The sequence below is a fragment of the Chiloscyllium plagiosum genome, unplaced genomic scaffold (assembly GCF_037043375.1).
Source record: "Chiloscyllium plagiosum isolate Xiang-an unplaced genomic scaffold, Cpla_swu_hap1 HiC_scaffold_33, whole genome shotgun sequence".
NCBI lineage: Eukaryota > Metazoa > Chordata > Chondrichthyes > Orectolobiformes > Hemiscylliidae > Chiloscyllium > Chiloscyllium plagiosum.
The window spans coordinates 22,197,256-22,223,071 of NW_028270171.1; the positions used below are offsets into that span (position 1 = coordinate 22,197,256).

At 42.7% G+C, this 25,816-nt stretch overlaps 1 protein-coding gene across 2 annotated transcripts in view; it reads left to right on the forward strand.

Annotated features, from left to right (window-relative positions):
- phf5a (PHD finger protein 5A) overlaps positions 1–25,816 on the forward strand; it is a 42,076-nt gene that overhangs the window by 9,428 nt on the left and 6,832 nt on the right. The window contains exon 2 of one of the 2 annotated variants that reach the window (XM_043679884.2): positions 7,003–7,026. In XM_043679884.2, coding sequence (XP_043535819.1) covers positions 7,003–7,026 — 24 coding nt within the window. Of the gene's footprint in view, positions 1–7,002; positions 7,027–14,787; positions 14,857–25,816 lie in introns of those variants that run through there. The other variant, XM_087978352.1, reaches the window with a different exon arrangement.

Consider the following 25,816-nt stretch of genomic DNA (forward strand, 5'->3'; position numbering starts at 1 on the left):
CTGCTGGACAAACTTTCCTCATTCCTGAAGAAGGGCTTATGCCCGAAATGTCGATTCTCCTGTTCCCTGGATGCTGCCTGACCTGCTGCGCTTTTCCATCTGGTCCAGATCCTGTTGTAATCTGAGGTAACCCTCTTCACTGTCCACTACACCTCCAATTTTGGTGTCATCTGCAAACTTACTAACTGTACCTCATGCTCGCATCCAAATTGTTTATGTAAATGACAAAAAGTAGAGGGCAAAGTACCGATCCTTGTGGCACTCCACTGGCCTCCAGTCTGAAAAACAACCCTCCACCACCACCCTCTGTCTTCTACCTTTGAGCCAGTTCTGTATCCAAATGGCTAGTTCTCCCTGTATTCCGTGAGATCTAACCTTGCTAATCAGTCTCCCATGGGGTACCTTGTCGAATGCCTTACTGAAGTCCATATAGATCACATCTACCGCTCTGCCCTCATCAATCATCTTTGTTACTTTCTCAGAAAAACTCAATCAAGTTTGTGAGACCTGATTTCCCACGCACAAAGCCGTGTTGACTATCCCGAATCAGTCCTTGCCTTTCCAAATACATGTACATCCTGTCCCTCAGGATTCCCTCCAACAACTTGCCCACCACCGAGATCAGGCTCACTGGTCTATAGTTCCCTGGCTTATCCTTACCACCCTTCTTAAACAGTAGCACCATGTTTGCCAACCTCCAGTCTTTCGGCACCTCACCTGTGACTATCAATGATACAAATATCTCAGCAAGATGCCCAGCACTCACTTCTCTAGCTTCCCACAGAGTTCTCGGGTACACCTGATCAGGTTCTGGGGATTTATCCATCTTTAACCGTTTCAAGATATCCAGTACTTCCTCTGTAATCTGGACATTTTGCAAGATGTCACCATCTATTTCCCTACTGTCTATATCTTCCACATCCTTTTCCACAGTAAATACTGATGCAAAATATTCATTTAGTATCTCCCCCATTTTCTGTGGCTCCACACAAAGGCCGCCTTGCTGATCTTTGAGGGACCCTATTCTCTCCCGAGTTACTCTTTTGTCCTTAATATATTTGTGAAAACATTTTGGATTCTCCTTAATTCTATTTGCCAAAGCTATCTCATGTCCCCGTTTTGCCTTCCTGATTTCCCTCTTAAGTATACTCCTACTTTCTTTGTACTCTTCTAAGGATTCACTCGATCTATCCTGTCTATACCTGACATATTCTTCCTTCTTTTTCTTAACCAAACCCTCAATTTCTTTAGTCATCCAGCATTCCCTATAGCTACCAGCCTTCCCTTTCACCCTGACAGGAATATACTTTCTCTGGATTCTTGATATCTCATTTCTAAAGGCTTCCCATTTTCCAGCCGTCCCATTACCTGCGAAATCTGCCTCCAATCAGCTTTTGAAAGTTCTTGCCTAATACCGTCAAAATTGGCCTTTTTCCAATTTAGAACATCAACTTTTAGATCTGGCCTATACCTTTTCCATCACTATTTTAAATCTAATAGAATTATGGTTGCTGGCCCCCAAGTGCTCCCCCACTGACACCTCAGTCACTTGCCATGCCTTATTTCCCAAGAGTAGGTCAAGTTTTGCACCTTCTCTCGCAGGTACATCCACATACTGAATCAGAAAATTGTCTTCTACGCACTTAAGAAATATTTCTTTTGCAGGAAGAGTAGAAAAGCAGCATATGGTTTAAACAGAGTTTGCAGAACTTGAAGGGGATTTGGGGCCCTGGTACATGACCCTGAGAAAGCTAGTATGCAGGTACAGCAAGTGATTTAGGAAAGGAAAAGGAATGTCACATTTCAAGGGACCTTGAGTACAAAAGTAGGGATGTTTTAATCAGTTGTATGAGGCAATGGTAAGATCGCACTGAGAGTACTGTGTACAATTTTGGTCATCTCATTTAAAAATTGCATACTTGCCTTAGAAGCATCCAAAGAAGGTTCACTGGAATGGGGCAACTATCTTAATTGGACAGATTGGGTGCATATTCATTGGTACCTCAAAGAATCGTAATCGTATGAAACATAAGATCTCAAGAGAACTTGACAGAGTAAATGCAGAAATAATGTTTTTCCTTGTAAGACAAGAGAGATGAGAACTAAGGGAACATTATAAAAATAGGTTTCCCATTGAGGATGGAGATGAGAATTTATTTTGTGTTTTGGAGTGTGGAATTCTCTCCCTCAGAGGGTGGTAGAAGCAAGGTCAGTTAATAAATATTTTATACGGGAGAGGTAACTATATATTTTATTGATAAGGGAGTCAAAACGTGTTGTGAGTTCAGGCCTACATTCCATCCAATTTTTTTTCTCTCGTACATGAAATTTCAAGGTCCATGAATTGTACTGACTTCTGAAACTGCAAGTCAGTGCTGAGAACAGCATTGCTAAAACCAATCAGTCAACATGGGCCTAGAGGGAACATCAGTTGACTCCAAAGATGTGCAGCTCATTGGATTTGCCATGCTAAATTGCCACATAGTGTCCAGGGATGTGCAGGCTTGGGGGTTGGCCATGGGGAATGCAGGGTTACAGGGATAGAGTAAAGGGGGTGGGTCTGAGTGGGATGGTCTTCGGGGGGGGGGGTCAGTATGTACCAAATAGCCTGCTTCTACACTGCAAGAATTCTATGAGACGCTTGGCACCGGTCATCCATGATCTTATCGAGGAGGCAAATGACCATGCTCGAATATCAAAGGTCAATCCTTGACCAATACAAATCAGGGCAGGACTTAATGGGACATCTAATGGTGAGATCCTGGGGGTGTTGCCGAACAGAGACCTTGGGGTGCAGGTTCATAGTTCCCTGAAGGTGGAATCACAGGTAGACAATGTAATGAAGGAGGCATTTGGTATGCGCTTGCCTTTATTGGTCAGAGTCAAGAGAGTGGTGCTGGAAACGCACAGCAGTTGAGGCAGCATCCTCAATCGACATTTCCGGCATAAGCCCTGCATCAGGAATGAGGCTTGTTGGTGAGGGGGAGGGGGGAAGCTGAGAGGTAAATGGGAGGGTGGGGTTGGATGAGAGAGGAAGGTGGCTTGGAATGCAATCGGTAGATGAAGGTGGGGATGAAAGTGATAGGTCAGAGAGGAGGGTGGAGCAGATAGGTGGTAAGAAAGATGGACAGGTAGGACAGTTCAATAGGGTGGTGCCGAGTTGGAAGGTTGGATCTGGGATAAAGTGGAGGGGAAACGAAAAAAACTGGTGAAATCCACACTGATCCCATGTGGTTGCAGGGTCCCGAGGCGGAAGATGAGATGTTCTTCCTCCAGGTGTCAGGTGGTTAGGGATTGACAATGGAGGAGGCCCAAGACCTGTATGTCCTTGGTGGAATGGGGGAGAGGAGTTGAAATGTTCAGCCACAGGGTGTTGGGGTTGGTTGGTGTGGGTGTCCCAGAGATGTTCTCTGAAATGATCCACAGGTTGGTGTCCTGTCTCCCCAATGTAGAGGAGACCACATTGGATGCAATGGATACAGCAGGTGACATGTTATCTTCCACTTCCTGCACCTTTGCCCCTGAACCCCACCCCTCCAATTGCAGCAAGGACAGATCCCACCCCCCCCCACCCACGCCTATCCCCCAGTTCCCAGTCCTAACCTTCGACCCCATTAACTTCCAGATAAATCACATCATTTTCCACCACCTAGAGATATATTCCCCCCCACACCCCTATCTGCATTTGAGAGACTGGTCCCTCTGCGACTCCCTTGTCAGATCCATGCCCCCCCACCAGCCTGCACCCCACTCTTGGCACCTTCCCCTGCCAATGCAAGAAGTGCAAAACTGTACCCACACCTTCCCCATTACCTCCATCCAAGGCCCCAAAAGATCCTTTCCCATCCGACAGAAATTTACATGTACTTCAACACACATCATCTACTGCACCCATCGCACCTGATGTGGTCTCCTCTCCACCGGGGAAACAAGATGCCAACTTGTAGATCATTTCCGAGAACATCTCTGGGACACCTGCACCAACCAACCCCACCACCCCATGGCCGAACACTTCAACTCCCCCTCCCACTCCACCAAGAACACGCAAGTCCTAAACTGCCTCCATTGCCGATCCCTAACTATCCAGCCTGGAGGAAGAACCCCTCACCTTCCACCTTGGGATCCTGCAACCACATGGGATCAATGGGGATTTCACCAGTCTGCTCATTTCCCCTAGCCCCACTTTATCCCAGTCGCAAGCCTCCAACACCTCTCTGCCCTCTTGACCTGACCATTTCTCTTCCCACCTTTCTGCTCCACCCTCCTCACCAAACCCTCACCATGTTCCCCTCACCTTCATCGACCTATCACATTCCCAGTGAACTTCGCCCCAGCCTCACCCCACTCCCGTTTATCTCAACACCCTGGCCCCCAAGCGTCATTCCTGATGAAGAGCTTATGCCCGAAATGTCGATTCTCCTACTCCTCGGATGCTCCCGGACCTGCTGTGCTTTTCCAGCACCACACTCTTGACTCTGATCTCCAGCATCTGCTGTCCTCACTTTCTTACCTTTATCGATCAGAGCATTGAGTTACAGGAGTTGGGAGATCAAGCTGCGGCTGCATAGGACATTGGTTCAGCCACTTTTGGAATATTGCATTCAATTCTTGTCTCCCTGCTACAGAAAAGATTTTGTGCAACTTGAAAGAGTTCAGTAAAGATTTGCAAGGATGTTGCCAGGTTTGGAGGATTTGAGCTACAGGGAGATGCTGAATAGGTTGTAGCTGTTTTCCCTGGAGCATCAGCGGCTGAGGGGTGACCTTCGAGGTTTATAAAATTGGGAGGAGAATGGAATGGGTGAATAGTTAAGGTCTTTTCCCTGGGGTGGGGTAGTCCAGAACTACAGGGCAGAGGCTTAAGGTGAGATGCAAAAGGTTTAAAAGGGACCTAAGGGGCAACATTTTCACGCAGAGGGTGGTGCGTGTGTGGAATGAGCTGCCAGAGGAAGTGATGGAGGCTGGTACAATGACAGCATTTAAAAGGCATCAGGATGGATATATGAATAGGAAGGAATTAGAGGGATATGGACCAAATGCTGGCAATTGGGACTAGATTAATTTAAGATATCTGGTCAACATGGACGAGTTGTTCCAAAGGGTCTGTTTCTATACTGTATAGCTCCATGACTTAAGGTCATTAAATTTTCCAAGGCTCTGGGTAGGAGCAGTGGGGTGGGGCTAATTGGATAGCTCTTACAAAGACCTTCACTGGCATGACGGGCTGAATGTCTTGTGTTGCATCATCCCCAGGGGTAGGTTGAGTCATTGCCGCCTTCACAGTTTTCTTGGAATGCAATGTACTTGTACTTTGTTCTTTGGGTTCTGGTGGAAAGAATAATTGACACGTTGTCCTTGTGCACCATTTGGAACAGTGACTGTCAAGGAGAAAATGGAGATGCTTTCTTCATTGGGTGTCTCTCTCTTTGCTGGAAAGTGAAGAATTCTTAATGAGCTTGCTTCCCTGCAAGCAGTAACTTTTATCTAGTCTGCCACTCTCTTTATAAAACCATGTTATGTAGCGTATGTGTTTTGAACGGTTTTGCTCATTAAATAAACTGACGAAAATTAGATGCCAAGCCAAAGGAGACAATAAGATGATTAACTAATAGCTTGTTGGAAGAACTGGATTTTTAGAGTGTTGCAGGATGGCTAAACATTTCTGGGATGGAGTTGTAAAATGCAAGACAGCTGAAAGCACAGGTGCTAACTTTGATGTGAAGCAGAAGGGATACAATAAGCGGCAAAAGCAAAGGAGATCTGGGAATTGTGGGGCTGGAAGAGTAATGGAGGGATTTAATTGGTGGAAACTTCTATCTGCTTTCTGTGCCCTGCCTTATTATAGAAGCATTTAGCCAACTTTAGAGTTAAATCTCTGCCATTCTCATGGAATGGACCCCAGTGTTATAGTGAATGGCAGAAATTTTCCCCAGGATAAGGTGTTCCATTTGTATTTTAACGTCTCTTACATCAGTGATCTATATGTAACATAGCATGGGGTAAACTTTCTACATGAGTTGTCACCATCAGTTACATAAGCAAATAGAAACAAGGAAGGAAGGAGACCAAATCCTCAGGTTGAGACAGAGCAACCCAATGTGACTGTCCTTCCAACTGTGGCCTTTTCAGAATAACACTGACGATAGTACCGGAGCAAGACAAATCTTAAGATAGTTGGAATTGAAGAGTGAGAGTTTGGGTTTTAGCAATCAAGCTTGAGTGGCATGAGGGATCGGGAGGAAAGAGGGTGTGGAGCCAAGCCAGTATTTTTTATCTCTGGCAACCGTCTAATGAAACGGCATTTAGTTCTTGTGCCTCGTGTAACGTGGCTGGGAGTTAAACTGCAGTGAGGCAGCTTCCATTGTTCCATTTGAAGGCTGCAACTTTTTAGAATGGGTTAAGGAACCTGGAGGTAATTACAGTTCGTGGTGACAGTTCAGCTGATAGCTTGGCTCCACACCCTCTTTCCTCCCGATCCCTCATGCCACTCAAGCTTGATTGCTAAAATCCAAACTCTCACTCTTCAATTCCAACTATCTTAAGATTTGTCTTGCTCCGGTACTATCGTCAGTGTTATTCTGAAAAGGCCACAGTTGGAAGGACAGTCACATTGGGTTGCTCTGTCTCAACCTGAGGATTTGGTCTCCTTCCTTCCTTGTTTCTATTTGCTTATGTAACTGATGGTGACAACTCATGTAGAAAGTTTACCCCATGCTATGTTACATATAGATCACTGAGGTAAGAGAAGTTAAAATACAAATGGAACACCTTATTCTGGGGAAAATTTCTGCCATTCACTATTTGCATTGATGTAAATAAGTGCAGAGTAGGAATATTCTCTCTTCACTCCCTGCATGCTCCCTCAGTTGCCTGACTGAACTTGTATCCTCGAGAAAATGTACCTGATACATTTCTCTAACAGTCTTGCCAAAAGAAAATCCAATTATATTGCCAAGTGCTTATCACTATCTGACTTGACTTATTTTTTTTCCCTTTCTTTTGCAGCTATTGGGCGATTGTGTGAGAAATGTAAGTATTTTTTGTGCCTTGATTTTCTTTTTATTTTGTTACCATTTTTCTTTTTTTGCAGTCTGCTGTTCCTCTGCATGTTTTTGCCTAATTGGACACATTGGCAAGTGGGTGACTGGGTCTTTATGGCTCCTAATGAGTTTGTTTCTCAAACTGCAGGAGAGGACAAAGTGCGCAGAAAGCAAAAGGCACAGCTTCACATTCCAGGTCGCTGATCTGGCATAAACCTGCTGAAAGTTTGTGACAGTCATCGGTGACCCAAATCATGAGCTGTTAACAGTTAGGTCTGTTTTTAAAAAAAGTTAAAATTCTCTTTTCAAGAGAATAATAGAAAACAATCTAATGAGTCTCATTATTGGTTCATTACCCCCTTCATAGAAAAATGTACTGTATTCGTTTTGAATGTGGCAAATGTCTGTGGGGTGTGGGAAGATTTCCAACATATCCTGAGGGAATGAAATGTGCTGATGTGTTGCTTTTTAATGAATGGGTCAGATTTTACAGCCACAGAAACACTTAGATACTCTCAAATACACTGTATTTAATTATCTTTCCAACTCCCCCTTATCACAACCAAAAGTCCCAGCTTTCAATTATAAAAGCCCTAAACATTGTGGCTGTTCTCAGTGTTCCCATCGCTTCAGTCCCCAGGCAGCCCTGTCCTTTGTCCCTACTGTGTTTTTTGTTCAAGGAACCTATATTACACTGTACATCATGACCCTGTCACTCCTCACCAGGTCTGGCATTGCATCTTTTCTAAACGCCACTGCACAATTTGCCTAGCTCTGTTTGTAATAGCTGCCCTATCCTTCCCCTTTGTTTCATCATGCAGCAACTTCAAAACCTACCTGCTTTACTGTGCTCGTATCTGCCTTCCCTAACACTTCCTAATGTTGATGTCGTCTCAGCATTTACCCTGCAAAGCCCCCTCTGCATCTTCATATGTTCCTCTTTCTCTTCACCCTCCCAACCTTGTACCCCCTTGCTTCAGTAAAACATTGTCTGCTTTTATTAACATTTTCTACTAAAAGTAAATCATTTCTTTTGCATGATTTTGTGCATCCTGGTTTTCCTGAGTTGATTTATTAAAATGCTTTTTTTTTTAAAAGTGCCCCAATCCAATGCTGCTTCACTACCCCTGCTTGAATGAATCCTATTTTTAAAAAAATTTATTCCACTCATTCTTTATTTATGGTGTTAATTACATTTTTTGGATAACGTGTATGTGCTCTTTTAGCTGAGGCTGCAAACAGCTGAGTTTGCTCAACATTTTCTTCCCCCTCCCACAGTGAGTTGCAGCTCTAGCTGAAACTTGGTACTGCACTTTTTAAAAAACTATCGTCAAGTCCTGTTACTTATTTCTCAGGGATAAACAAATGACCGGGACTGTACAGTTAATGTTTCGAAATAAAATAGCACAGGATGATTACTTATTTACGACTGCTACTTTCAACTGTCTGTGGAGTATCCTTATCTATCATTCCTCTTGGTGTGTTTTGGCATTGTCATGGGACTTCACTATTGGCTTCTTTTTTATTCCTGCTTATCTACCTGCCACCTGTCTGGCCCATGTCACTTCCAATTGAAATTGTACTGATAGCTCATTGCTTGAGTGGGGGAGGGGCAGGAATTTGCAATTGAACACTGACAGCCGATGAATAGGAAGCGCTGTGGCAGATGAACCTCAAATTGGACAAGTGTGAGATTACCTGCTTTGAAGCTTAAAAGATCAAGCAGAATGTTTTCCGAAAGCTGATTTGGGAGCCCAGCAAACATCATTTAATACTTGCATTTACAGAGAAAACAGGCATAGGAATAGGCCATTTGGCCCTTCGAGCCTGCACCACTGTCCAATACGATCATGGCTAATCATGCAACTTCAGTATCCCACTCCCACTTTCTCTCCGTACCCCTTGATTCCCTTAGCCACATCTAGCTTCCTCTTGAATGTATCTAGCAAATTGGGCCCAGCAGCTTTTTGATTAGATTTCCCTACAGTGTGGGAATAGGCCATTCAGCCCAACAGGTCCACAACAAACCTCCGAAGAGTAATCCACCCAGACCCATTTCCCTCTGACTAAAACACCTAACGCTATGGGCAATTTAGCATGGCCAATTCACCTGACCTGCACATCTTTCGATTGTGGAGGAAACCAGAGCAACCAGAGGAAACCCACGCAGACACTGGGAGAATGTGCAAACTCTACACAAGACAGTTACCCAAGGCTTGAATCGAATCTGGGTCACTGAGGCAGCAGTGCTAACCACTGAGTCACTGTGCCACCCTCTTTGTGGTCAAGAATTCCACAGGTTTGTTGGGCAGATCCCTAATATAAGTTAGAAAGCTAGTGTGCCATGGCCTTTATTTCCAGAGGTCACTGGATCACACAGGGAGGATGTTGTACTGAACTTTAGTCAAGCTCGGGGAGACAACTTAAATAGTGATTATATCACTGGTCTAGCAATCCAGAGGCACAGAGTAATGCTCTGGCAGACCTGGGTTCAAATTCCACAACAGCAGCTGCTGGATTTTACATTCAATCAATAAGGGATGTAAAGTCAGCCATCTGTATTGGTGAATGAAATGACCATTGTGCCATAAATGCCCATCAGGTTCATTGTCCTTCAGAGAAGGAAATTTACCATCCTTACCCATTCTGGCCTGGATGTGACATCAGACCAATGTGATTGACTATTAATTGACTATGACAACTTCAGAGGGCAAGAGTTAAAGGGGGAGAAAAATGATTTGCCATACTGCATTCAGTTTTTGGCAACAGGAAGGGTATAGTGGCCTTGGCGATGATGCATCACATTCAGACCAGAATGAAAGAAGCCAAGAGTGTCTAATTATGAGAACAGATTGGGTAAGGTTGGCTTTTAATCTTCTGAGTATCAGATAGTCGATGTTTTAAACATGAAAATCATTTTTGGAGAATAAATTGAGAGAAACTGCTTCCTCTGACAGAGAAACTAAGAATGAGGCAAAGCACTTTTGAAATTAAAGCTGGACCATTTTAAGAGAGGAATCCAGAAGTGCTTTTCATTACAAGACCAATAGAAATATGGAATGTCCAACCTCAGACATGAATACTGGGTCAATTGAAGAGTGCACAACTGAGACTGAGAGGTGAGGTATCAGATTATGGACTTGTGGTTCAGAATGGCATTTTTTTTTTTAAATGGTGAAACAAGACTGGAAAGACCATGCTGGGAAATTGTGAGGGGCATACTGGAAGTTTTCTAACAGTCAGATTAGAGTAAGTAATTTATGTTAAAAGTTTGGGCCAACACTTAATGTTTTATTGTCCTTCAGCTAAACGTCAAAGAGACTCAATCCACCCTGTTCGATTATTTAGCTGAATGTTGAAAACTTTACTGATCAATTTTTAACTAAATAGGATGCTACCGTGAAATATTGGCCAAATGTCATCAATCAGTAGCACACACAATAGGGCGCAGTTGTGTTGATAATAGATAATTGATATAATACTCATGGTACATCCGCACTGAATTACTTCGTACTTGAAAAGTGAGGTTGTGCTGTGTAGCTGCAAGTCTTTTTCTTTGGACCCAAGTTGCATTTTGTAAGATTGACTGACTGGTGCTTCTTGCCAAGTGTTGTCCCATAGGAAGTGGCACGTTCTCCGGTACATTACTGAAGTGATTGTACCAAGTAATCTTGACTGTTGGCATGAGTGCAAAAAGCCACAGCTCAACCTGGCCCATATCTTCATACCTGCTTATCAGTGCGCACAGATGCACAATCCTGGTTCATGGCATTGAGATTGAGAGTTAGCATTCTATTACTGCTGTCACTCTGACTAAAGATCATTGCTGCATTGTAATTGGATTTATTTAATGTACTGATTGAGCCAATTTCAGCCTTCAAGTGAAGCAGTGTCTTTTGAATTTGTATTGCTATTATAAATTCCTGTGCCCATATCTGTAAGAATATTTTTGAGTGAACTAGTTCATGGCACCCTCCCGTCTATGCTGCAATGATTCCATGTGACATAGATGGCACTGACAGGGTTTACAGCTGAATTTATAGTACTGCGAGTGGACAGTTAGTAGATGCAGACACTTTTGAAATCCTATAGGTTATAGCAAAAATCTCATTTGTTCTTGTGCAGACTATGTTAATGTGTGGTTGTTTTCTATCACCAGATAACTGTCGTTTGTGATTTTTTAAAAAATGTTATTCATGGGTTGTGGGTGTTGCTGGCTAAACTGGGATTCATGCCAATCCATAATTCTTTAGAAGATGATAATGAGCTGTCGTCTTGAAAAACTGCAGTCATGTGATCTAGGTACACCTAGAGTGCTGTTCTGAAGGGAGTTCTGGGACTTTGACCCATTGACAGTGAAGTAATGGCAACCTACTTCCAATGTGTGTGGTTAAGGGGGAAACATGCAGGTGGTCCCTTATGTCTCTTACCCTAGTCTTGGTTTTGGAAGGTGCTGTCTAAGGATTCTTTGTGAGATGTTACAGATGTTATGAAACTCTCAGTTAGCACATGGGTGCAGCAGCTACTCAGGAAGGTTAATGGAATGTTGGCCCTTATTTTAAGGGAGTTGGAGTATAATGAGGGAAGTCTCACTGCATATGTACGAGGGGCAGGTGAGACCACATCTGGAGTAGTATGGGCAGTTTGGTCCCCTTATTTAAGTTAAAATATTGTTTTTGTTGGAGATAGTTCAGAGAAGGTTCATTAGGATGATCCCTGGTGTAAAGTGATTGTCTTATAAGCAAGAGTTGAACAGATTGCAACTTGACTCATTGCAGTTTAGAAGAATGAGAGGTGATCTCATTGAAACATGTAGTCATTTCTCTGTATCTGCGAGGGCTACATTACTGCGAATCTTTGCAAATAACAAAATTTAAGATGCAGAGCTTATTTAAAGGTATGTTAAAAATCACAGGTATGTGATTTTTGTTTCTTATGTTTTAACGCAGATAGGCAAATTTGTGATTTTTGAGGATGCAGCAGATTTACTGTATAGGATTCTTTAGGGGCTTCACAGAGTAATTGTTGAGAGGCTGTTACTCCTCATGGGAGAGTTTAGAATCACAGGGCATAGTCTTAGAATAAAGGTGCACCAATTCAAGACTGAACTGAGGAATTTTCTTGAGGTTTGATGGTCTTTGGAACTCATTACCATGGAGAGCTGTGGGGTCAGAGTCTAGATTAGATTAGATTCCCCTTCAACCCAACAAGTCCACACCGACCCTTCGAAGAGTAACCCACCCAGACCCATTTCCCTCTGACTCATGCACCTAATGCTATGGGCAATTTAGAATGGCCAATTCACCTAACCTGCACATTTTTGGACTGTTGGAGGAAACCGGAGCACCAGAGGAAACCCACGCAGACACGGAGAGAACGTGCAAACTCCACACAGTCAGTTGCCCGAGGTCGGAATTGAACCTGGGTCCCTGGTGCTGTGAGGCAGCAGTGCTCACCACTGAGCCACCGTACTGTCCTTTTGTGCATTTAAGGCTTATGCAGCTCGACCCTTGGGTTAGATAGAGGGTTAAGGGGAACGGCCAGAAAAGTAGACGAGAGTTGTGTCAGAACCACAATGATCCTATTGAATGGTGGAGCAGGCTCAGGACCTCCTGGTCCTGTAGTGTATCTTGGAGATGGTGCTCACTGCATGTCGGTGGTGGAGAGTGGGAATGTTCAAGATTTTAGATGAGGTGCCAATCAAATGAGCTGCTTTGTCCAAATCTTATCAAGCTTGGAGTATTGTTGAATGTGTACTCAACCAGGCAAGTGGACAGTATTCCAGGCGTGTGTTTTTTGATGAGGACACAAGGGTTAATGATCTGCTTTTCTTTGAGTTACAATTGAAAAGACAATATCTGTGTACAACTAAGTAGTCCCCCGTACCCATGGGGATATGTTCAAAGAAGCCCGAAACCATGGATAGGAGCAAACCCACTCATTTAAATGGGAAATTTACCTTCCCAGCAGCCGCTGGTCCCTGGTTCTAGAATGTTCCCTGTAATGTGTTTGGGTTATGGTAAACCACAGGTAACTGAAACTGCAGTAGCAGGACCCACAGATATGGGAGGGGTCACCCTGTATACTGTTATTTTACACCAGTGCACCCTTCATTTTGATTGGTCCCATACTGTGGAACTCCATTCCTCTGTCTTCCTCTCCTGTTTTAAGATATTCCTGAAAACTAACATCTTTCACTGAATTTTTAGGTGTGACGTAGAGGGTAGTGCTCTTAGCATCAAGTCAGGAAGATGTGGCTTCAAATTCCACTCTGGGACCTAAGTATGCAAGTCAAAAGTTGACACTCCAATGGCTTTACTGAGAGTGTGCTTCACAGTTGGGGTACTGTCTTTTGGTGCGATGTTAAACTGCAGCGCTATCTTCACTTTTGGGTGGATGTAAAAGATCTCCCATTGGGAAGAAGAAAGGGGGTTATTCACCCTGTGTCCACATAAGTATGAATCCCTTCATATTACAAAAACAGATTATTTGATCATTTATCACGTCGCTATTTGTGGGATCTTACTGTGAGCTAATTGACTGCTACATTTCCTAGATTACAGCAGCGTATACACTTCAAAGAGTACTTCATTTAGTGTAAAGTGCTTTGGGGTATCCTGTCGTCATCAAAGACCTATACGAATGCAATTCATTTCCTGATGCCTTTGATCATTTGCACTAATCTCTAATGAAGCCTAATGTTGCATTTAATCTGAACATTTCTTGAAGCATAATGAGAAGCTTTACTATGCTGTCGAACACTTTCCCATAGCTGGTAACTTCATGCCGTTCCTGGTAGCATCACTGAGTGGATGTGACCACTGGAGTAATCATGACCTCAAGAAAGTCAAAAGAACTGTATGTTAGCCGTGAATGGTTTTATTTTTGTTTTCTAGTTCCCTGTCTTTTCTGGCTCCTCTCGCTTTCCTCATCAGGCATAGCTAGGACCAGGAAGCATCTTTTTGCAGAGTTCAAAACCAGGATACATCTTTCATTCTCCACATGGTAATTTTGAATTTTTTTTTGTTAAATACTTGTCCCAATTTCCTCATAGAATGAAAGATTTTTTTTTCCAACCTTAAGTACCTTTTCTGGGTGTACCCCTCCTGACACTTGTCTTACATACTGAGTAGGGGAAAGTTAATGATAGGCTTAAACCCTCCATTGCTTTCTGTGAATACCAGAGCAAGGAGAGAGAGGAAAGGGCGTGCATTTTTATCGAACCTGTGTGGCCTCGACCTACCAAAGCATTTTAAGTCAACGAAGTACTTTGGAGCTGTAGACACTAATGTAATGTCAGAAATGCAGCAATCAATGTATGCATGGCGATGAGAATGAAAGAACATTCCTTTTATCTTTTGGTTGAGTGTTAATTATTGGTCAGGGATTAGCTTCACTTTTGTTAACAGCTGGTTCATCAGTGAAATAAAAGTAGGAAACACTGAATGATCTGGCAGCTTTTACAGAGAGAGAGTTAATATTTCTGGTATCTCATTTGAGTTCGCTGCACTGTCTCACCAACTGTCTGATCTCCAGTAAATAGTTGACGGAAGGCATTGCAGAGTTACTCAGTCCTGTCCTGCCCTGAGTTGCATTCACAAGTGTGTGATTTCAAGTGGGAGCCAAGGCTACTTTTTTATTTCCTCAGCTCGATATTGATCTTTGTTAGAAAACTAACTCCACTGCCCTTTGCTTAACTTGACTTAGTGTGTGGTCTGTTCACTTACAGGTCTGTCTTTCACCATTTTGTTTTGCATGGAAATGCACATGATGTTTTACAGGCAAGAACTTGCAATTTGGCCTGTGCTGAACCTTCCAGGTCGCATGAAACCGATCGGAACCTTTCTGACCTGTTAGTGCTTATGTATGGATGATTGGTTGTTATTTTACTAACTCTTCCAATGTTCCGCCTATTAGTTCGACATCCACTCTTTAGCTGGTGAGACCTTTCATTGCCATACTGCTGGGAGATACCGGCTATCAGATGAAATCTTAAACCAAGGCCCTGTTTATTCTCCCCAGTATACAGAAAAATGTCATTTGAAGACTTGCAGGAATTTTCTTCAGGCCTCCTGCGTAACATTTGGCCCAAACCATCAGGTCTTCAAAAAAAAACACACTGATTATCTGGTCAGTCATCTTATTCTGTTTGTGGAACCTAACTGTGTGCAAATTGTGTGCTTGTATTTTCGAGTAATTTATTGGCTGTGAAGTGCATTAGGCTGTCATGAGGATGTAAAGGGTACAGTATAAATGTAAGTTTGTCCTTCCTCCCTCCCTCCCTCCCTCCCTCATTGTCTAAAGAAATGGGCTGGCAATCTCTTTTAGCTTCTCTGTGTTTGACTGTTTGATGGTGAGTGAGTGTTTCAGTTTCCCTTATTGTCCAGAGCATGGAGGGAGGCAAACATTCTGAAAATTGGACCAAGAAAGTATTATTATGTTTTTGTGATGCATTGCAAGTCACTAGCATTTGGCGAACAAAAACAAAACTTCATTCAAGCTAGCAGTGTTCTTGTTTTTCTAAGTTCCGTCATCTAATTACTACACAGAAAGCTTGATTCACTGGTTCCTGTACCACCGCCAGATAGATTACCATTTCTCTTGACGGATGCAATTGAAGCTCAGGCTGACTTTGTGGAAAATCTGGGCTATGTTCCACTGTTATAGCATCAATCTGTGGGGATTGAGTCTGTCCCTTGAGTAAATGTTCCTTTTAGAAATTGGCTGGCAAACAGTCTGCCTGGCACCAGGGAGTGGGTATATGTGCCATGGGAATCCAGGCTCTGAAGATGGTCCCACAAGCAATGGATACAGTCAGGCTCTTTTTATTCTGTTTTTGCTTTTAGTGGCTGCAAAATCTGACCTGAGTTAGATTGGACTGTACCATTTCCTCCGCATCCCTTGTATCTTCTATCAGCCATTGGCTCTGTTCCCATCTCATGCTGCAACCCCTGACCCCTCAAACTACTGATGCAGATACTGTACAGCTTTCTGTCTGTCAAACTCAAGGTCATTTTCATTTTTGTAGACTGCACCGCCACTTCCCGTTCTCCTATTCTGTTATCTCTGTCTGTGAATCATTCCCCTCGCACCTACATTTGCCAACTGCTTTTATCCCTTCACCTCATAAACAGCAGCCAGCCATTATCCCATGCTCTCTAGTGTAGTGAAAGCAGCTGTACAAACCCAAGTGTGTTCACATAGGACGACTTTGTAGATTTCTTCAGTGCAGCAATCTCCGGTAAATGAGGCAGAACCGGTCTGCTACAAGCTTCTGATCAGGTCAAGGGGAGTTAACCTTCTCAATTACCAACAGTGAAAGCTGCACAGGCAGTTATACAGGGACAAGATAAAATTTGGGGCGGGGGGGGGCAAATTCTAACCTTTTACATACCTGCCTTGTCTGTCTCACAGGTATGTTTTGAAGGACAAAAATAGAGGAAAATTACTGCAAAATGGAAGAGCAAAGTGCAATGGCAGTAAATATTGGCTGAAGTCCCTTGATTTTGTACAGTTCCCAATCATAAGGCTACATGACAAAGGAGTTAAAGGTAATGGACAGGAAAGTAGAGGCCACAATCTTATCAAATTGCAAAGCAGGCTCAAGTGGGTCAAATGACCTGCTCCTGCCCAAATTCGTATCTTCACTTATTAGAACGTGCGAGTCCGGGATGAAGTCAGCCCATTTCTACTTCCTTGTAAGTGCCATTTGTGCATTCAGGGAGTGTTGGTGAGAAATTTCTTGAGGCATCTTGTGGATTTTCAGAATGTACACATAGCAGATTTCTGAAAGTACAATTCACGAAAGCAATGTATGTGGAAATTACAATTGGCAGATGCACTCCAGATGCTGATCCCTGCAGGGCGCTGTATGTCAAAGGAAGAAAAGATGCGATTTTTGATGCTGTTCACATTTTCTGATTGACTGGAAAGCCTTCGGGGGCAATGTATTGCTTTTTGAACTGCTTTATGGATAAAAATGGTGGCCTCACCGCATCCAGGAATAAGATGAATGACTACTTAATTTTTCTGGTTGAGAGAAGAATGTTAACCAGAACACCAGGCCCAGCTGCTCCGTGCTGTTTGGTTTTATACATCGACATGAATGGACTGAGTTTCTGATTAACCCCTGTTGACCAACATTACCCTTTGGGTGTTCACTAGTTTGAAAGATTGCAGGGTAGGAGGTAGAATATACAAGGAAAGAAACGTGAGTGTGCTGGGGACACTTGTCTGTTCTTTATGCTGATGGTGCTGCCATAGGAATTGCCTTTGACTCTAAGTCAGAGAATATAGATGCACAAAATAAGAGAACAGGAAAAAGCAAAGAAAAGCAGTATGCATCAAAATATATGGACCCACGGATACTCGCGCAAAGACATACAAGCATAACATGGTTAAGTCGTAACAGAAGTTGGTCAAATAGCTTTTTAATTTATTCACTTCTGGGATGTGGGTGTCACTGGCTGAGCCAGCATTTATTGCCCTGTCCCTAGAGAAAGTGAGGGTGAGCTGCCTTCTTGGGCTGACCCACAATGCCCTAAAGGAGGGAATTCCAGGATTTTGACCCAGTGACCGTGAAGGACTGGTGAGATATTTCCAAGTCAGGGATTTTGAGTGGCTTGGGGAACTTGCAGAGGGGTGGTGTTAACATATATCTGCTGCACTCCTTCTTGACGGAGGTGGTCGTGGTTTTGGAAGGTGCTGCCTGTGGATCTTTGAATTTCTGCAATGCATCTTGTAGGTAAGTACACACTGCTGCTGCTACTGAGGTAGTGAATGCTTGTGGATGTAGAACCAATCAAGGAGGCTGCTTTGTCCTGGATGATGTCAAGCTTCTTGTGTTGTTGAGGCTGCACTCATCCAGGCAATTGGGGAGTATCCATCACACTCCCGACTTGTGCTTTGTAGATGGTGGACAGGTACTGGGAGTCAGGAGTTATTACTTGCCGCAGTATTCATAGCCTCTGACCTGCTCTTGTAGCCAGAAGAGTCATTGATAAGAGATTATTGGAGTCAGTAAAGGAGAAATGAAAGGCATGTACTACATGAAGAATGTCTGAACGCCTGAAAGAGGTGAGGAATGAAGGTATTATCAGTGTAAAGACCTAATCTGTTAAGAGAGCAAGCTTTGTGGTTCTGGTTCTCTTGGAGAAGAGAAAGCAGCTTCCGGACCTCTGGCATAAGGCCGTTTGCAAGTACCATATTGTGACAAGGTCTTTTATATGGATATGTCATTTCTGGGGTTAAAACAAACAGAAATGCCACAGAAATAGGAAAGTGCCTCATCAGAAGAATTAGCTTTTAGTTTTCATCTGACGAAGCAGCTGACCAGTCTGTAATTCTCTGTCGGACATGCTCTCCAATTCTCTAGTGTTGTTTGTTTAGCAATACTGCTGATGGAAACAGCAGTACGCTGGATTGCTCTGGAAATCCTTGGAATGCAGCGATAGAAAATTTCACTCTTCAAGTGAAGGGGCTAATTTAAAAAAAAAATACATACATTGAAAGTTGGGAAACTGTCTAGCTGATTAATAGACCATTGAGAAACCACTAACACAACTTGCCCTTTTGTTTTCTCTGGATATGGAGACAAGCAGCTGATCTGCTCCGAGACCTCTGAAGTGCCGGAGTCTAATCTAGATTTAATCCATCAGGAACTGCAGGTAGTGATGCCCTGGTAACACGTTTTTGAGGTCAGGGTTTCAGCATTTTGACAGCCGAAATCTGCATCCTTCCACCCCATGTTTCTGGGTGGCCTTTGAATCAGGAAACTGTGGGGTCAGCCTCCACTCTGCAACCTATTGTCAAAAGTACTTTGATTAAGGTGAGATGTTAACCCAAACTTTCTTCTGCATTTTTGGCCAACATAAAATATATCATGGTAGTACTATGTTTAAAAAAAGTAGAGTTCTTATTGTTCTATCCACTGTTAATGCCATCAGCTAAGACATTAGCTGGAATTTATTGTTTGTGGGATCTTACTGTATGGAAATTGCCTCAGTTTGCGTACATAATATTGCTGCCTCTTTAGCTATGAAGAAATTCGGGCTATCTTCAAGATATTTGGTGTGCTATGTGCCTTTCCTATTCTTTTTCTGCGTGCCTGCTCTTACATGTTTGCAGCTTGCAAGTGGCCTGAGGCAGAAGCCCTGTAGTAATGGTCCAGTCAGGCAGTTTGGAGGCTGGAATACAAATCTGATTAGTTGTTTCCATGGATGCTGGTTGCACTCGCTTGTAGTGAGAATAACATCTTTAAATACAAGAGAAGCACCTTGGAGAAATGGGGCTTATAATCCAGGGCAACATCAGAGTTGCAGAGAATGAGTTACAATTTGTGATTGGGCGATTGGACATTGCTCCTCAATTTATAAACTGTAAAAATCCAAAGGATGACTCAAGGCTGTAACGAGTTAGTGAAGGCCCTGAGAAGTAATAGCAGCCAGTGCAATAAGTTTTGACTTAACCTAAGATTTAATGTAAATTAGCAGCAAGTTATTACAGTGCTGTTTGCACAAGTTGAGGAATCTGATTCAGTCTTCCAAGGAGCTAACATCATACGCAATGAACTGAATAGCCTCCTGTATCATCAACCGAGGGGCACGAGACCAGCTTAGAATTGCCTTTTGGAATTTCAGAGGAAGGAAAGAAAGTTATTGGAAGATGCATGTTGCTACTTGGGGCTGATGTTGGACTTGTTGATTGGGTTGGTGTCCTTGAAGCGAATTGTTTCTAGTCTTGTTTAAATGGTTTAAAATTGAAAAATCTGAGTTTAATCAACTGATGGAATCAACCTTAAACATATAAAAACTGCATGTGCTGCAAATTGTCTTAAACATATGGGTGAAAATGGAATAGTGTAGGTTAGATGGGCTTCAGAATGTTCACAGGTCGATGCAACATCGAGGGCCAAAGGGCCTGTTCTGTGTGGTAATGTTCACAATGGTAGAGAGGGTTGGAATCACTAAGCAGGTCAGTCGCCACTTGTGGAGTAAGTAAATGAGTTAATGATTCTGCATGTTGGACTCTTTGCAAGCCCTTCATTAGTGCTGACATAGAATACTAACTTGTTCTTATTCTACACAGGCAGACTGACCTGTACTGCTTTTCTTCCATTCCTGTTCTTGTTGATATGCTTGAGTTCCCATTCCTGTTGTGAGCAGGGCAAATGCAGTAATGTCAGCAGTCTTTTAAATTTTGTGAAAAGTGGTTTATTTTTCAACTGAACAGAACAAGTAAATAATTTGCTCTAGTTACTGAGTTGACACTGCTGTGTGATTCCAGAGAATATCGAGGCATGACTTGTTGTAATTTTTGGTTTTTGGAAATATTCTTGCTATGAGGAAAGATAGCTGCAGAGATGCACCTAGTCTCTGAACTTCTTTTGCATGGAAAGGGTGGAGTGTCCCCTCCCTGCTGAATACGAACAGGGATAATTACAAGCTCAGAATGTTAGTCACAGCAGGTTGAGTGGAGTTGTGGCTTTGAAAATTGTGTGTGTGTGAATGTTGAGGAATGTTAAACCTTTTTATTTTATTTTCAATTACTATATCCCTGCCTGAAGTTGTCATGTCACCTTTGTGAACAAGTCTCAAATGTTTGGTTGTCTGTTCTAATATATATATAGTTCTGTAGTCCCTTGTTTGACAGAGCAATGTCCTAAAGAGCTGCAGTCCAGATCAGTAGAGTACACATTTTCTCCTTTTCTCATCCCACTATTGCTGAATTCCTCAGCAGAGGCAAATACCCACCATCTCCTCAAGAGCACTTCGGGATGGGCAGTACTTATTGGTCTAGCCAGTGACTTTCATATGCATTAATATATGCAGTATAAACCCACTGGCATGTTCTCATCACCCGTTTCTTAACCGTCAGAATTGGGCAGCATGCTAGGTCTATCGACTCCTGTTTCTTTTTAATTTTGTGCTTGGCTGTTTCGATATCATTCACCTGAGTACGTAATCAAACTTGCCATGAGTAGCAATTCACGTTCCATTTGCGTTTCAGGGTCCATGATCATATTATCAAAAAACATCATTTTTTTTTTAGTTTTTAAGCTGCTTCTACCATTTCTGCTTTACTGAGATCCTGAATTCAATAGGTTTACTTTGTATTCTGAAGTCATGTTGAAACAAATTATTAGTAGTGAGTGATCCTCCAGCCAGACCCACAGCTTTTCTGCCTTATCCCCAATTCAACATTAAAAGCAGCTGCTTTCTATTCTTAAGCTGTTTTTTCATTTCCTCTGCAAGTTTATCCCCCTACTTTAACTTCAGTCAAACGGAGTATTTCTTATTTGTTTAATAAGATACTCAAATGTGACGAGATCAGAATTTGAAAGTGTCAAGTAATAGGCCGCGGCTGTTCAGTGCAGCAGTCGGTCTTGCTGTATGTTTTGGAGGTGATCTGTATGGTTATATTCTGTCTTCAGGTGATCTCCATTCCCTTTTTGTTCACCACTCTGATTTGCTCACCTTCTCCACTGCAGAAAGTCAAAGACAGAGGTTGGTCAGTAAGCTCAGCACAGGCTTGCCACTGTCGCCCTTCAGCCTTAATGTCTTCAATAGTTCACTCTTTGTTTGCTAGAGAATGCGAATGTGTTGGAATGAAATTTGGGGCTGAGAGGGAGGTGGCAGTGTGGGTTGTAATCTGGCAAATAATTCGCTGTCTTTTGTTTTTAGGAGGAGTCTCTGCCCTCTGTCTTATTAATTTTCCTTTTTTTAAATTTTTTTTTTAACCTGTTTTGACGTGTTGGTTCACACTTCTGGGGCAAGTGAGACTTGAGCCCGGGTCTTTCTGTGTGAACTATTGGACCTCGCCCTGTTCAGCTATATTCTCCAGTTTTCATTCAGATTTGACCAGTCTCTTTTCTGCCTGAGCTATTCACCCATTATTTATTTTGGAACAACAATTTTTATTTACAATGTGCCAAGGTGCTTCACAAAAGTATTCTAAAACCAGAATTTAGCACTGACCTACCTACAATGATAATGGGGCAGGTGGCCAAAGGTTTGGTCAATGAGGAAACACAAGTGTAAAAGCAAACCAATTTTGTGCTTCTTTCAGCCATTTTATGTTTTTAAAAAATCATGTTGATCTCTGTTTTTCTTTATCCATTTACAAATTATTTATACAGGTATGTGTAATGTCCCACCCTGCTTTCTCTTAATTCTCTCCCTTTTGAATTGCTGTTGTCTGTCATTCCAGCCCTGACAGGTTCTCTACACATTGGTGACTCATCTGTACTCAGCACAGATGTTGACCAACCTGATTTGTTTCCAGTTTATTCTGATTTTGTTTCTAGTGAGTCTGTCGTTGCCTGTTTCTGTTTTGTTACCTTTTTGAACATAGACACCACATTTAGCCTGTTTGCATCGAGGGATTCCTGCAGAATTATTCAATGTTTGGATATGCTCTCAGCCTGTTGCCCTGGGATATTATCTTTGCAGATTTTTGAGCCTGAAAATGTTGTTGATAATGATTTTGGCTGGCTGCTGAGAACAGGTTGCTCACGTCTTTCCCATTGGAAGTTATAACTCAGAATGTTGGTTAACTTGTGCTCATTGTGCATTTGTAAGTGAAGGGTGGCCTCAGCTAAAAGGAGACTGATGGATAAGCTAATGCAAGTTAAGATTATAGAAAGGTTTGCTAGGTTATGCATAGGCAAGATGTTTCCACTGTAGGTGAGACCAGGCCATAAATGTAAATTAACTACTAATAAATCCACTAAAAAATCAGGAGAAACCTTTTACCCAGAGTATGGTGGGAATGTGAGTCTCACCGCTACATGGAGTTGTTGAGGCAAATAGAATCGACACATTCAAGGAGAGGCTGGTGAAACGCATTTTGCAGGGTGGGGGGTTTGTGATGAAGTAAATGTTGATGGGTTTCAGTGAAGAGGAGTGGGAGGAGACTGATGTGGAACATGGACACCAGCACTGACCTTCTGGAACAAGTTGCCTGTTTGTTTAGTAAATAGCCCGGTTGTTCAATGGGAATTTCTCACCAACCACAGGGCTGGGTGGCTCTGATGACGCGAATTCAAATAAACGTCACACGCACGTAAATATACTTTTATATTTATGTAAGACTTGCACACCACAGCAACCAGGGATATAAAGTAAACATAATTATCAAAAGCACTCACTTTTGTCATTTTGCCAACGTGTGCACAAAAATGTTCACATGTTGTGTAAATGTGCATATTGAGTTTCTGTACTAACAAATCATGGCAATAGTTCAATTTTTTCTAATCAGCAATTGAATTATAGTGCCATAGCAGAATACTAAGAAAACTCCATGCATTACATTACCTATTCCACCTTGATTTCTACATTCAGCATCAACCCTTTGACTATAGAATAAGCTTAGCTCTGTGATCATATTCAGCTCCTGGTCAAAGGATCTTTGTTTCAACCCTCCAGCACAGAGTTTGAGCAGATAATCTACAACAACTAGCATTTTTATAGCTCCTTTTGCCATTAGCAAATAATCCAAGGCTCTTTGCAGAAATCTAGCAAAATGAGAATTGCCACCAAGCCAGAGATGACCGTATTGGGGGCAGCAAGTGACGAAGTATTTGGTCAAATATGGTAGGTTTTACAGAAAGAAGAAAGGGAGGGCAGACAAAGAAAGCACATGGTGAGGACAGTGCAGGAAAGAGAGAGAGAGAAAACCTGCACAGTTACCGCCTTTGCTGTTTGAATTCATGTATTGCTGGACGTTGGAGTGCATCTGGGAAAATTAACAAAGTGAAATTCACAACTAATCTTGGAGGAACTGTTGGGCGAAGTTCACAGCACAGAATCAGATAAGTTCATTGTTGTTTTAAGTCTGTCCAATAGAAAGGCTGCAGTAGTGGGTACAATGGATTCTTTCTTGATTATATGTTTTTTTGGAGATAAGTCTCTTCATTAAACTTAAAATATAAGCCATAGCTATTAATTGAACCTAGAGCAGTGGTTGTAGAGGAATAAGAGGGTGTTATTTTCTGGGTCTGTAGATTGTGAAGGAGCAAAAATGGCCTTTGCAGTGATATGTACTTCTTGTCAGATGTGGGAGTTTAAAGAGAGTTTAAGGGTTACTGCGGATTATATCTGCCATAAATGCTGTTGGATGCGAATCTTATCAGATCGAGTGGATCGGTTGGAGAGACAGATAGAAGCGATGAGGAATTTGCAACAGCAACAGTATATGATGGATGGCAGTTATAGGAAGGGGGGCAGTCTCAGATACAGTCACATAGATGGGTTAACTCCAGGAAGGGTAAGAGAGGTAGGCAGCTAGAGCAGGAGTCTTTTGTGGATATACCCATTTCAAACAGGTATGCTGTTTTGGAAAATGTAGGGGTGATGGATTCTCAGGGGAACGTAGCATGAACAGCCAAGTTTCTGGTATTGAGACTGGCTCTAATGCAACGAGGGGTACGTCGGCTTCCAATAGATCAATTGTTTAGGGGATTCTGTAGTCCGAGGTACAGACAGACGTTTCTGTGGCCAGCAGAGAAAAAGCAGAATGGTGTGTTGTTTCCCTGGTACCAGGATCAAGGATGTCTCGGAGAGGGTGCAGAATGTTCTCACGGGGGAGGGGGCCAACAGGAGGTCACTGTCCACATTGGAACCAATGACATTGGAAGGGAAAAGGTTGAGACTCTGAAGGGAGATTACAGAGAGTTAGGCAGAAATTTAAAAAGGAGGTCCTCAAGGGTAGTAATATCTGGATTACTCCCAGTGCTACGAGCTAATGAGGGCAGGAATAGGAGGATAGAGCAGATGAATGCATGGCTGAGGAGCTGGTGTATGGGAGAAGGATTCACACTTTTGGATCATTGGAATCGCTTTTGGGGTAGAAGTGACCTGTACAAGAAGGACGGATTGCACCTAAATTGGAAGGGGACTAATATACTGGCAGGGAAATTTGCTAGAACTGCTTGGGAGGATTTAAACTCGTAAGGTGGGTGGGGGGGTGGGACCCAGGGAGATAGTGAGGAAAGAGATCAGCTGAGAACAGAAGTGAGTCAAACAGTCAGGGCAGGCAGGGACAAGTAGGACTAATAAATTAAACTGCATTTATTTCAATGCAAGGGGCCTAACAGGGAAGGCAGATGAACTCAGGGCATGGTTAGGAACATGGGACTGGGATATCATAGCAATTACGGAAACATGGCTCAGGGATGGGCAGGACTGGCAGCTGAATGTTCCAGGATAAAATGCTACAGGAAGGATAGTAAGGGAGGCAAAAGAGGAGGGGGAGTGGCATATTTGATAAGGGATAGCATTACAGCTGTGCTGAGGGAGGATATTCCTGGAAATACATCCAGGGACGTTATTTGGGTGGAACTGAGAAATAAGAAAGGGATGATCACCTGATTGGGATTGTATTATAGACCCGACAATAGTCAGAGGGAAATTGAGAAACAAACTTGTAAGGGGATCTCAGCTAACCACAATAGGGTGGTTATGGTAGGGGATTTTAATTTTCCAAACATCGACTGGCACTGCCATAGTGTTAAAGGTTTAGATGGAGAGGAGTTAATTTTCTGACCATTTTCTAATTCCGTATGTGGATGTACCTACGAGAGAAGGTGCAAAACTTGACCTACTCTTGGGAAATAAGGCAGGGCAGGTGACTGAGGTGTCATTGGGGGAGCACTTTGGGGCCAGTGACCATAATTCTATTCGTTTTAAAATAGTGATGGAAAAGGATAGACCAGATCTAAAAGTTGATGTTCTAAATTGGAGAAAGGCCAATTTTGACGGTATTAGGCAAGAACTTTCAAA